The sequence below is a fragment of the Cyphomyrmex costatus genome, unplaced genomic scaffold, assembly GCF_001594065.2.
Source record: "Cyphomyrmex costatus isolate MS0001 unplaced genomic scaffold, Ccosl1.0 scaffold192, whole genome shotgun sequence".
NCBI classification, from domain to species: domain Eukaryota; kingdom Metazoa; phylum Arthropoda; class Insecta; order Hymenoptera; family Formicidae; genus Cyphomyrmex; species Cyphomyrmex costatus.
Window position 1 is genome coordinate 1,150,069 of NW_017275954.1, and position 14,884 is coordinate 1,164,952.

The 14,884-nt window shown below is 32.0% G+C and overlaps 2 protein-coding genes across 2 annotated transcripts; both read right to left on the minus strand.

The window, feature by feature from the left end:
• Positions 1-1,618: 1,618 nt before the first annotated feature.
• Positions 1,619-9,962, minus strand: tko (30S ribosomal protein S12 technical knockout). The gene is made up of 5 exons (XM_018538108.1): positions 9,849-9,962; positions 9,630-9,674; positions 7,696-7,743; positions 1,980-2,204; positions 1,619-1,863 (listed from the first exon to the last, which is right to left on the minus strand). Exons 1-5 carry the CDS (start codon positions 9,910-9,912, stop codon positions 1,733-1,735), a joined length of 513 nt encoding a protein of 170 aa, XP_018393610.1. The 5' UTR covers positions 9,913-9,962; the 3' UTR covers positions 1,619-1,732.
• Positions 9,963-10,571: 609 nt separating this feature from the next.
• LOC108772575 (keratin-associated protein 21-1) lies at positions 10,572-12,213 on the minus strand. Its single transcript, XM_018538131.1, has 3 exons — positions 12,165-12,213; positions 11,273-11,426; positions 10,572-11,208 (listed from the first exon to the last, which is right to left on the minus strand). Exons 1-3 carry the CDS (start codon positions 12,174-12,176, stop codon positions 10,823-10,825), a joined length of 552 nt encoding a protein of 183 aa, XP_018393633.1. The 5' UTR covers positions 12,177-12,213; the 3' UTR covers positions 10,572-10,822.
• Between the last annotated feature and the right edge of the window lie 2,671 nt (positions 12,214-14,884).

Consider the following 14,884-nt stretch of genomic DNA (forward strand, 5'->3'; position numbering starts at 1 on the left):
GCTTTTATTTGAAATATAAATCGTTAATCTTATTGTTTATATTCTTGAAAATGATTCGATTAAAGTCGCAAAACGTCTAACCGGTTTATTTTAATTGTATTTATTTTAAATGTATTTCTTGACACATTAATGTTATTTTCTATTTGTTTATATATGGCTCGTAGCCCTGTTTTGAAATATATCGTTTTACTTTAATTTTTTGAGCCACTCATATTGATTTTAAAAAAAATTTTAATTATAAAATGCCAAAAATAATTTTTTAATAACAATACAAAACAACTAAAACATCTTGATATAATCGAGAATAAAAAAATTGCGTTTCAATATAAATTGAAATAAAAATATAAAAAGCTTCTATAAAAATAATTTTCATAATTCTATAATTTTTAAGTATAAATTCTGCTCCTGATTCAATGAATTTCTAAATAAGTATCCATAATTAATACGTATAATTAACATCATGACGTCAGCTATACTTTCCACAAAATAGAAAAGACATATATTGCGGAAATTTAATGAAACATTCTAGCATACACACGCCTCGTGGCGCTATTATCCCTTGAGATAGCCACCTCCCTTGGGATAAGCCTATTCTATAATAGGTTCTCAATTCAAACATGTATATATATATATATATATAATATTGAAAATTATCTAAATTTATAAAAAACGAATAATAAAAAACCCTTATCAAAATTTGTTTTCTTTCCATCGAATTTGAATCATTTTAATATTTAATATTAAAAACCCCTATTTGCAACATAAGAATCATTTTATTCTTAAATGGAACGAAAATTCGATTAAACGATCCAAATTCAACTTTTGCATACATACTTATCCAAAAAGATTTATATAAGAATCTTCCTTCGCCTTTGAAAATTTCAGGTTGAGAGCCGATCTTCTCCAAATATCGGGATATTGGTCAGCATGTCATATGGTCCCTGGTTGTTGGTCGATGGCCGCGTGGGCGAATTAAGGTTGTGCAGATGCACGACGACCAACCCCTCCGTAATAATGTGGAAAAAGCGGATGCTGTGTGACAACTCTTTTCCCCTTATGCTGCGATAGCAGAGTTCCATTGTCCATCCACCGTTACAATAACGAACCCGCGAGCCAGGTAACGGTAAATGTGTGGTGGAGCTGAGCATCCCAAAAGTGTGTCAAAGGGCCGCAATTTTCACGGCTAATCTCTAAACCGTGACGTCCCGAAAATTGCTTTCTACCGCAATTGCGAGGGTGAGCTATGTTGATCGATTGTGCGAAATCGAAATATCTTGATCATCACATTTCCAATAATATCTCTAACGTATATTAAAAAATCATATATAGAATTCAGAAAATTCTTATGATATTATGTTCCTTGATCGCGACATCAACATTCCTATAATGTCACAATTTTATTGTTATAAATGCAAAATTTTCTTAACCTTAATTCGAAAATGTAAAATTCCCAGAAAGTAGATTTATAGATAATACTATATCTTTATATACATTATATCTTACCAGAAATACATGCCATCATTTTTTTTGTGCTGCTCAATAATCCCACAATGATGCATTTTCAAAATTAAAAATGCGGTTTTTAGGAACTATTATTATTTTTTATTAATATCGTCGATTTTACATTAACAAAAGTATAGATAATAATGCTATAGCTGATGTGTCCTTTTTTTTTTACATAAATTACATTAATTTTGTCACACATAGTACGATGACAATTAACAGTTATAAATTAATTGCGCTTCTGTACATGTGGTAAATCGTACTTTCCACGTACGCATTTTATCTTAACTCCAGGTGTATCTCGCAATCGTCCATTCCTGCACAGTACTATATTATGCTCCTGTAGATTATGACCGACTCCTGAAATAATTTAATTCGTTTAAATTTTTTAATGCGAAATATATAACGCCCCAAATTTCCTGGCGCGACAATGACTCGAATGCAGTATTGCTGCAAGTCAGAATTCGAGATCTTACCAGGTACATATGCCGTCATTTCTTTGCCGTTCGACAATCTCACAATGACGCATTTTCGATTCGCAGAATTAGGTTTTTTTGGTTTTCTGATAACAGTTTTTAAAATTACGCCTTTCATAAATGGTGCACCATCAAAAGGATTCTTCGAAGGTTTGTGCTTTTTATATGATCTGCCTCTCCTATGCATTTGCCATAAGGTGCTCCCAAATCTGATCTGTCCCAATCCTGAATCGGTATATAAATAATCATGCAATCGTTTCCCACAATGAAGTAGAAAATAATTCAGCAAAAAAAAAATTATCAATCTTATTATGACAATCGAAAAGTATCTCTAAGCAATTGTCTATGGGCTATTCCACGTGAAGAGGATCAATCATCTCTCAGAAATTTTTTTAATTTGGCACATAAATAATGCTCTTAGGAGATAAAATTTTGTGCCAAAGGATTTTTTTAATTGCAAAATTGATCGAGATATAAATAATTAAAAATTAAACTACTTTATATTCTGCAAAGATTCATATCTCTGTTACTAATAATGCTAGCTGACTTCATTTTTTCAATTCACGTTAAAAATTTTCCAGACTTTTTGACTCTTTTCTCAAATGTTAAAAAATTTGTTAAAAAGTTTATTGTTAAATAAACAATGGAAAAAGAAATCTTTTCGGAATATTAATATTTTCCTGTAAATTAGAACATTTTTAGCGTGAATTTAAAAAAAAGACGAAGTCAGCTAGCATTATTAGTAACAGAGATATGAATCTTTGCAGAATAAAGTAGTTTAATTTTTAATTATTTATATCTCGATCAATTTTGCAATAAAAAAATACATTGGCACAAAATTTTATCTCAGAACACTATGTGCAAAATTTAAAAAATTTCTGAGAGGTGATTGATTCGCTTCACGCGGAATAGCTCCTATGCATTCTTATCTTTAAATATGTTTAATTGTCTGAATTTATTTATCATCTCGTGTACGTTTCAACAAATTTTCATAATTTTACAAAAAAGTTATCAAGAAATAAAACCAAGAAATGAAAAGAATTGCGAAATATGTAAACTTTTTCCCAAAGCCATTATAAAAGGGATTACGAAAGAATGACAGAATTAGAAGATGAATGGGCTACGAAAATGTTTTGTCACTATGTAAACACAACATGAAAATTTACAAAGCTTCCTAGAAAAATAAGATAAATGATGTAGCAATCCTTACATCAAAGAAATTTTTTTTTAAACCATATCGGAATTTTAATGTTGATTCTTTTGTGTCCTTTTATTTGTACGTTTTATACACTGAAAAAAATATTTTTCCTCGATGCGTTCGCGCCGAGTACAGATTCTGATTGGCTACACGGAGAAAATTTTATATTAAGTTTTAATACAATTTTAAATTACATTTTACTATATCTTATTATATTTTCGGGTGGGCTCTCACAACAATATACCGACATAACTTTTACTATGGTAATACTAATTTTATCACATAAATAAAGTAACTTTTATTAAATCCAGTGCTTATAAGCCATGGAAAGAGTTAATTTTTACTACGGTACGCAAACAATATTTGCTAGGTTATTTATATATTCTTTATCTTTACAATACTAACTTTTATTCAACAAGGTGTGATTTTGTATAAAATGTTTATTATGAAAAAAGTGTAAAAATTACTTTATATTATTGTTATTAAAAAAATGGTTATAGTATTTAAACTTATAATTACACGATGGTCTCTATCATGCAGCTTCTACCACATTATAGTAATTATGAATATAAAATTTTCTCCGTGTACAATAATCATTCAATAAATGTAAAATCACAGAATAAACGTCAAATTTTACTTTTTTTGTAATTTCGTATCTGAATAATTTTTTAAAATGCTAATAAAAATAAAACTAACGTGTCTCTCACAAAATGCAAGTCATTAAACAATTTAAAAAATACTGTTGTATCAAATGAGATAACGAATTCATTCACGTTTCATAATTATTCAGTATACAAATTTAATCTTCACGATCAAAAAATCATAAAAAAGGACATCATACTTACTAAAATAATTTTATATAGAATATATTGGATGTTAATAAATTAATTTGGAATTTTTACTTTTCTAGTACGTATATATTCTTGTAACAAAATATGTTGTAAAAAATAATGTCTTCTTTGGTTACAAAATATTCACATTTGATTCAAGAGATTACCTAAAACGAGTATCCTATGACAGTACATTTGGTAAAAAGGATGCTCGTTATGGAGTGATCAGTTTTCCAGAATGAAAACTGTCGGAGGTGACATTGACAATTTTAGAGTTGCCTGCCAGAGCCGTGACATTCTACGATCATCAAGGTTTACCAAAAGAAAGCTATTGTTGATCATATCGAGAGTTGGTTGACCACCGTCCGTCAATACGACAGATGTCCAGCGGCATAGCGACTAATCCATCCTAACTCCTCCTCCTTACTATGCCAGACGCTATTATGAACGAAAGGCAAACCCTTTTCTTACCGATGAATACGTAAGATTACATTGCGAAAATTTTCGACGTCGGTGTTACGCTTTGTTGCATCGTTACAACGTCGCAAATCCTCTTTCTTTCTTTCCCTATTTCCTTCATTCCTTCGAGAATCTTTTTTGCTATGATTGCCATCTTACAATTGAAAGAAATGCGAGTTTCAGGATTCTTCTAACCTGTCAAAAATTACATCATAATAATTAGGACTAATAAGTTAATGTTAAATTAATATTATATCAAATTTATTTGAATTGCTAAGATGTGAGTGTAAAATAGCGGTTACATTCATTCACAAGATATCTAAAAACAATTAGATTTCGCTCGTTTTTTGTAATGCAGTATAGAGTATAGAGAAAAACGGTCTAAATCGAGCAGTAATAAGATTTTTTTAATTAATAGATTTCTAGTTTACAATAATACTAAGAAACATAAAATAAAAATATAAAATACATAAAAGTATACAAATAATTGAACGTCTCGGAACTCACAGGTCCTTCAGCGATTCATTTCGATGTCAATGAGATAAACGTATAATCTGCAAACAAATTATTATACCAGCACAGTACCACACAATGTCGCTTTTTCTTTATACTATCTAAAAACATTTACTTGTAGTGTCTTTCAGTTTTTGAACATGGCCGGAGACACTACCGCGTCTCCTGATGAAGTCGAAATAAGCGATAAATGATTGGATTTTTCATTAAAAATTAGTTTATTTTACATTTGTTTGTAAAAATATTTTTTTGTTTATTCATTTGCAATTACTTTTTTGTGAAAGTAATATATGGCATAAAATTTAACATAATCGTAGAATGTCATGGCTCTCTAAAATTATCAATATCATCTCGGACAGCTTTCATTTACGAAAATTGTTTACTTTATAACGAGCATCCTTTCTTACTAAAATATTGTACATACAAAAAATTCAATAGCTCGGATAGAAAATCGAAACAAAAGATGGAAATATTATAAATGTAGATATTTATATTATAGAAACTAAGCATAAACAAGAAAGTTCTGTCCAGAACCATCAAATTAACGAAACGCAAGATTTCTAATTCTGATAAGGCATCGTTTGCGAATGCTGTCACGAATGCTGTCATGAATGGATCACAGTCCCACCCTTTGTAGGGTTGCGAGAAAAGCGGAAAGAGGGAAACACATGGATAATGCTTGATCCCGTAGCAACAACTGGTCAACCACAAATGGACACGTCACACCCCTCAATTCCCAGCGATTTTCGCTAGTGGTCACAAGGGCTCCGTCTTTACGCAGCGCGAGCCCTTTCTTACGAAGTGGACGAATAGATCCCTTTGGTATTTGGAGATCTCTGTCCGTGGGGATCAAAGAGGTGAAGGCTGCACGTATTTTCGCGGCAGAAGAATGCCGGTCGCGATGGGAAATCTAACCGACTTCCTACGAGATTCGACCACTTCTTTAGCAGAATCCGGATCCAAGCAGAAAATCGCGAAGATATGTATCTATAGACGATTATAGATGGTTCGGAGAGGACCAATCTAGTCACGCTTAAAGGAAATGTGATACTTCTAACGTTTCACACAATTTCACATAAATAAGTCATCAAACTACTAATCTACATTCATCTTGATTTTTTATTTTCAAATATTCCTCAAACGTTAGAATATCCTCAAATATTCTTCGTACGAAGAAATTTGAGTGCGTTTAATCACGTTATGTTAAATATTTATAATATTATATACATACAATTAATAATCATCAACAATCTTCAAAAATTTATAATTGATGTCTTGTAATGATTACAATAATTTTTAATAATTAAGTGTAGTAAATAAAATAGTAATATAATAGTAATATAAACTATATATAAACTATAACAGTAAAATAAAATTTAATTTTGTATTTAAAAAAGTATTATTTAGAAACGTTTAAAATAATATTTCGTTCAGAAATAAAGCCCATAAAACAAGTTGTTTGAAATTTAGAAAGAGATAGTTTTTCTTGATTTTTCTTTCAATTACTCAATCTTAAAATTACGATTCTTATTTCTGTCGATATTAGTTTGCAATAATAAGTGATAATAAATCAACTGTTGTAATAAAAATATGATTATCTATTTTATATTGAAAGTGTTAGGTTGATGCAAAAATCGGTAAAAAAAAAAATATATATATATATAATGTTTTTACTACTTCAAACTTTGGAGCTTTATTCTACAATAAAGATATGTTCAATTGTGTTCATATTGTATCATTTTCAAGCGCAGATTCTACTCTATTAACTGTGCTAGTAATTTTGTTTTCATTGTTAACTTTATGATTATTTAAATTTTAAACGCCGTCAATGTAACAACATAACTAATACGAATATGTGAAGCCTATAACAGTCTAGCTGAATCTTAATTGCTTATATGTAATTTCGCGTGAATTTATATACTGATACCTATATGTAGTCTTTTTAAACTGCGCGCCGAACAATTGTCGGTTTTGAAATGCAATTTTAATAAACTAGCGCAGTACTATCATGAATTAAATTGATTAACAATTTAATAATTGATTAAATTAAATTGATTAACAATTTAATAATATTTGATGCTCTTTTGGCATCTTATTAGTATTAATATTTAACGACGTTAAAATCTGAAAATAACAATTCTTATTAGAAAAAATATTACTTCGGCTGGAGTCAAACCCGGATCACTCACTTTACACGCGTGTCCTAGCCAATTAGACTACCTTTATGATTATTATCGTTATTATTAAATATAAAAAAGGAACAATTCCGATTTTTTAAAAACAAATTTAAACTAGGCTTTAAAATAGCAAAAACGAGTCGAAGAATGAATGAAGCATTCATCTAGGAAATTACAAACGAATGGATAATGGTTTCAAACATTTTGTAATGGAAATGACAGTTTCAAAAATGAAAAATCGAGAGACCGGAAATGACAGTCTCAAAAATGAAAAACCGTCGGAGACGGCCTATCGTTATTGACGATTGAATCTCGAAGACTATTATAGAACCAGAATTATTAAAAACCATTTAAGAAATTGTATAGAAATTAATCTATATCATTAGTTTGTCACTTGAAATCGAACAGAAAAATAAAAAAATTGAAATTATTCTTGCATTAACCTAATACTTTTTGCTTCGAATGAAAGAATTGAAGTCCAGTATGACATATAAAACATTATGATTATAACTTGCATAGAGATTAAAAATTTTTATTACCTTGCAGTACTGTATTCATACATATTCTTGTGGTATTCAGTACGTTTCCTGTTAATAGCAAGTAAAAGATTTCAGTTTGTTGTTAAATAATGGATGTACAAAAAGTTCTGAGCTTCTTTTGCAAAATTAAATTTTTATTTAAAAACAAACAAAAAGATATTACTCAGTGAAATATTTCCCGTTTGCATCAATGACCTTTTATTATCTTTTGGGCAACTTGCGGATTCCTTAGTAAAAGCTTACCAGCTTTGAGGCGATAAAATCAATGTATTTTCGTATTTCTGTGTCACGAAATATATATCAGCCAAGTGATGTTGTAGCAACCGGAATAGATGGTAATCAAAAGGCACCATGTCTGGGTTATACATCCCGTGCGAAAGAAATTCTCAGCCTACTGCAAAGATTCTGAGAACTTTCGTGTGATCGAGCATTGTCACACTGAGAAAAAAAAGTAGTTGACTCAACTAAATTGATTTTGTTAATTCAAAGATATGTCCTGTGGAAATATATAAGTCATTATTCAATGTACTACTGCGTATTTGACCCAAATACATTAATATTTTGACAAAATATTTGCTTGACAGCCCGTGACCGCCAATTTAGTTGAATCAAATTTTTTTTTTCTCAGTGCATGAAGCAGGATCACTTATGACGTCCTCGGCCAGTAAATAGCCTCTTTTCTTTTAATGTAGGATTCACACAGCATCTGATGTGCGTCGTACGACGATTCTGCAACCAATCAGAAAAATTGTATTCATCGAAAAGAAGCAAAATCCAGTTTTCTTCGAAAATCGGATGCTGTGTGAATCCAGCATAACGCATCGCTCACATTGATTAATTGTTTTTGATAGCGATCTGCCGTGATTGTTTTATCTGGTTGTAATAACTTGTAATGAGCCTTCTACAATAAGCCATAAGTCATAAATTACAAGTCATAAGCTAGAAATGGATCAATTACAGTCGTCAATTTTTAGTTTCTTACTTCTAATTTATGACTTATGGCTTATTGTAGAAGGCCTATAATACAACAAATCTTTCCAATCCCACCAGATACAGAGCAAAACCTTCTTGACGTGGATATTAGGCTTCGACCTAAAGTTGATATTGAAAATTGACCAGGGTCAATCCATGATTTTTTACATTTCAGATTATAATAAAGAGTCCATTTTTCATCGCCTGTAATGATTTTCTGGAACTTGAAAGCAAACTGAGTGCAGTGTCTCAGTGATTTTTGTCTTCAAACAATTTATGCAGAATTCATCTGCCTTCCTTCTGAACTTTTTCCATGTAAACGTATGGAAATGGCTTGCCGTGTAACGCCAAGCTGCTCTACAAGCTCCTTTTTAATTTGTACAGAGTTTATATCTAGTAATGTTTGTAGTTTGTCCGGTTCAATTTTTTGACGGTATCCAGTATGCAGTTCATCTTCAAGACTAAAATCTCTAGGCAAAATTTTTGATACCATCTTTTATGCTGATTCTATAATGAATCCGTAATCAGTAGTCCTAAGTCTTATGAATAAAGTTGACCAATAACCAACTTGTACGACTAAAGCTGATTGGCCAACTTTACCGATTAAGACTTCCGACTACAAACTCATTGTAGAATCAGCTTTACACGTAGCATGACTTACAGCAGTAAGTCCATATGCAGTACAAATTATTTCAGTGGCTTCAGCAGCATGTTTCTTCAGATGAAACGCAAAGTAGATGGAAAATCAAATATGCTCTTTTGTTATTGCTATCGTGAACACTACTGATTTTTAAGATTATGTGCATTAAATGTCAAACCGTATATCATTTTAAAAGGTAAAATATTAAAACCGCAAAAGAGAAACATAAATAAAATTTAAATTATGGTTTCGGTTGTATAAAATCTAAAGCTCAGAACTTTTTCGTACACCTAATAAATAAATAGACATTATGTAAGATTACCTTGATGATAGCTGTTTCCACAAAATTTTGTAATTAGGTTGCTACCTGAAATAAATAAAATAATTAGATTACAGTGAAAACTAAAACAATCTGATTACATATAAATAAAATAAAAAATTTAGGAAAATGTGTCTCTTATGATAGTACCATGCCTTTACTTAGAAATTAAATTAGAGGTTAGATAACTAAAAAATTAATTATATCGTATTGCGATCGTACTTTGAATGGTATTTGCTATGTAAGTTCTCGCTATATTCATTACATTTTTGGCCAAGAAATTCATGACTAACGTAATTAACACACTTAGAGTAACTTAACCTTACAAAATGTTTAAGCTACTTTGAACATATGATCTCGTTCATTGTCGCCATCTAGTGACGAGGAGACAACTATTGTGTAAGATGTATAAGTAGGAATTTCATTTATCGACTACTGAAAAAATCTAATTTAATTATTATATAATCTTATATCTAATCTAATTATTATATATAATTTTATTATTCGTATTTCTAGTTTTTGGTATTTAATTTCGTTTTATTTTTTTACAAAAATATATATTTTGTCTATTTGATTTTTGATATATTACATGTTTAAATACAGAAATGTCACATTGTAATGCATAACGTTAGACAATTTTTTTTAAACGTACAATTCCGAAATTAGAAACACAAACACATATTAAAATGATATTAATATTTAATAAATATAGAAATTATATAAAAAAAAGAGAGAATGTAAAATTAACATATATTTCCTGATACAAGAACGTTATTACGTTAATTATTCATGACGAACGCATCTAACTATAGATATAGTCACATTATAAAAAGTCTCCAAGAAACCAAAATTGATCAATTCGAGAGATTTTTATAAATTTCTTAATTTTAATATTACAGAAATATAGAGTGATTAATTTATTAATTTCATCAATAATTTCTCCTGCCTTTCACTTTACAGATTGACCAATTTAATTTCCAAGAGATTATTAATTGTAATTCACCCTCGCCGTAATGGAGACATAAAAAAGGTATACTGCGGGTTATTAAAAAATATAAAATTTATTTGGAAGTCGCACGATATAAAAGTTTAAGGGTGGTAGGGCCAATGTTCAGGACAAAGTTGACAAGAGAAATTGAAGGACGTTTCGCGACACCGTGTGCGTGTCGGATAATTGATCAGCCGCCGCCGCGTCTTCACCATCCGTGACCGTAACCGGCACCGTAACCGGCACCGTAACCGGCACCTAGACCAGCACCTAGACCAGCACCTAGACCAGCACCGTGTCCCAATCCCGCGCCGTATCCGAGTCCGGCACCATATCCAATTCCCGCACCGTATCCAAGACCCCTCGCGCCGTATCCCAATCCGGCGCCATATGCGACTCCCGCGGCACCGTGTCCTAGTCCACCTAGATTCGCACCCCCGTATCCTGGACCGCCAGAATAACCAATGCGATAAGTCAGAGGCGCGCTGTATCCATGAGACGCTATGGGCACGCTATAGGCTGCAGGTGCGGAAATGCCGTGACCCGTGGAGGCAATTGCCGGAGCAACACCACCGAGATAACTGTGCCCGTAACCTGAAATCAAAAGAGATAAGAGTAATAGGCACGCAAATCGCCAGAATGTTTAACCGAAAATTACCTCCATAAGCCGAACTGCCTGCAATCAGAGTGTTTCCTAATCCACCGTATCCTCCGTAACCCAATCCTAAGATACCCCTCTTCTCCTGTTTTTTTTCTATTTGTGTTTCCTCGCCATAAATGGGCATTGCCAGGCCGAGGATGGCTAACACGAGCTGCAACGAATTTATTCAAGTATTGTACGTAAAGTTAAGTACACATTATCATATATCATATGTTAGATATATCGTATATCATATGCTAGTTTATCTTCTAAAAACAGATGATGAGTCCGCTTTTTTTAACTAAATTAAAATATAAATTCTCTTTATTAAAACGTAAACGGATATATATGTGTTCGATATTTACACAAAGCGAGAAAAAAATTCCGATGTTGCTCGTCTATAAGAGAGTGCAACATAAACAAAACAATTCTATAAAAGCTTTTGTAATATGGGCGTAAAAAAATTTTTTTAATCTCTCGAACGGATACCACATTTTACAAAAATACAGAAAATACGTGAAATATGTGTACAAATAAAAAAATAAAAAATTTCATTCTGGAATATCTATCAAAAATAATAAAAAAATTATTAGTATCATATATCCTGAAATAATAATTATTAACAAACCGTATTATGTACACAGAAATATCTCGTAATGAATTCCATTCGCGGGGTTCATAAAATTATTTCAAGGAGGAAACAAGGAAGTCAGAATAATGTCAAATTGACTAATTCGTGACAAAAAAAATGCTCTAAATTTGATCAATATGACGTTAAATTGACGTTATTTTGACTTTCTTGTTCTCTTTGCGACGAATTATTTTTCTGCGATTTTCATAAATCACTCCCTCGAATGCAATACCGATTTCAGTTACTCGGAGAAGAATTAGAATTAGAACTAAAACTCACTATAGCGTTCATGGTGGCGATAATGTTGTGGCGATGCAGAGATCACTACTGAAACTGTTGCGGACCTTACGAGACACACCCCCTTTTATACCGGTGGAGTCTTTTCTCACAGCATTACATCTCGCCGAGACGAATTACACGTGGATCGCACGTTTATACGCGATACCTCGCTCACCCACACACACATACGCATGTAAATAGAGATGTAGGAGCAGTTATAGCAGCGCAATAGTACCGCCGGCAAGAAGGTATTATGGTACGCGTAGCTAATACGCCTTTCTAAAACGATTTTTCTAGCGAACTCGTCACGAAAATTCTTTGTTAGACTGAGCGATCGACTTGCGTCGGTGGGAATTAAAAATCGATCTATCAATCCCTCGAAGGAGACACCGTTATTCTTGATGAAACGTTTGGATTAAAGTATATAAGAACAATATCAAATTATCAGATTTCTTGTAGAATTTCTTCCGTTGGATTTAATTAGAAGGGTTGAGGATTACATAGAAGATAAAATCGATCGGAAGATTTAATTATTGATAAAGTCACTCCTATTTCCTTTTAATTTGTAAAATTACTGGATTCTTTCAGCAAAATAAAATAAGGACTTTCGCGCAGCAATTTTTTATCACATTCGTGACATATGTAGTCTTGTCATTTTTTAAATTGAGATCTCGTAAATCCGTGGACTTTCAAAGTGATTATTTCTTACTTTGAAGGTAGACCCAAGATACTTTATCAAATCCTGTTATTCTATCTACATTATGGATAGGATTATAATTCGAAAGGATAATGGGTTACTCAACCTAGAATTAGTTAACTTGAACTCAAGCCAAACTCGATACAATTAATCCCCATGAATGTGAAAGATATTGCATGACATATATCGCTGACATAACTGCTGCTTTGACGTACTTACTATTATATATGTATATTATATAGGTAAATGTAACCTTTTGGCTTTAAATGTTTAAATATATGTGTAATAATATGCAGCCCATTGATATTAATTTTGATCCATCGATATGATAATACAACGTGCGCTTTTTCTGCACATCTTAAATTTCATACATGGCAAAACTTTCACTGTTTGCACGGTTCCGCCGACGACGGTTTTCGGTTGCAGTATTACGTAAAAACGTGAAGATATTTTTTCCGTCTATATAGTTCACCTCTTGCTGCAGTCCCTTTCTGTAACAACCTATCATATATCCCGATTGACGAAACAGTAAAAAGAGAAAGAGTACAAATGAAAAAAAGTAACTAAAATAAAAAATCTAACATATAGTTTAAAATCGATCTTGTATTTTAGGCCCTGGAAAAAAAAACATTTGTAGATAAAAATAATACAAATGATATATATTTTAATATACATTGATTGCTTTTTTAAATTCACATAATTGTTTCGGGTGTAAGACAAAAATTCTTTTTTGCAACTAAATGGTGAAAAAAGGATTAATTGCTAAATAAACGGCGCCATATATCACTGTCCGCTGCAAGCGTTATCTTCCTGTTACTTCGACGCCACTTGGGATAATCGCCGTTTTACAAATGGTCTGCCATGAACTCGATTCGACAGCAGGCCGTTATTAAATTAGCAGAAAAATCCTCGTTAATCATGGGAAAGAGGGCAGGAGGTACACCCTCGAGCCTTCGAAAGGGCCCATGAGTCCGGTTTTACGTCAGCGTAACGGCTCAGCGGTATCGATGCACGTCAAACAATAAAGCACGTCATATCGTTAATTTTCTGCGGGGAGAAGGGAGAGAGTTTTATCGCATCAAAGGTCGCCTGCGAACAATTGTTGCGTAAACCGAGCACAGTATGAGGAGCATTGGAGCAGGGGGTTGCAATAGCGTATACGCTATAATACGAGTATACTGTACTCTACAATACAGCCAGGCAAGAAATCGCTGCAATCGCTGATCGAACTTCTACATAACGGTACCAGATGTAAACGTCATGTTTCCTATGTTTCCGTTGCACTAATCCGTTTGTTTTTCTAGACATACAATGTCTAAACAGTTTCGTTCTTTAAATAAGGAAACGTTATATTTTAAGGATATTAATTATATCTTAAAACCACAGCATTAGTAAGAATTTTGAAATGCAGATATTTAAAGAAAAAATCTCAAATAACAAGAATAATGAGGCTAATGAGAGATATATTCGCTGTTATTAGTGCGATCATTTACGCTTGTCAATTCTCGCAAGTACTGAGATACATGTGTATCTGTTTACATAGAACTTCTTTTTAATATCTCCCCCGGGCGTCTAAGGTAGGCTCTCACTATATTACCTTTTATTATACTAATGAGTCTAGTAGTGGGAAGCCGGGACGAAACGCCAACTTGTGATATTCTTCGCAATCTTTTTTTTCACAGATTTTAACTTATCATTAATTTAACATTACACATTGTTAAATTTTAATATGTCTTTCAACATATTATTAGGATCCAATAAGATGCTTTAAGCATCAAATATTGTTAAATTGCTTATCAATTTAACTAAGTGATATTACTACGATAGTTGATTAGTCGAGTCGCGTTGTAAGTCTGAAAGATTTTCGGCACGCGTTTGAGGGAACTACATACGTGGTAAATAAATTCACGCTATAACATATATATCTTATAAATGATTGCACTAATAACAGCGAATATACTCTCATTAGCCCTATTATTCTTGTTATTTGAAATTTTCGAGAGTCTATTTTTAATTGAAGAAA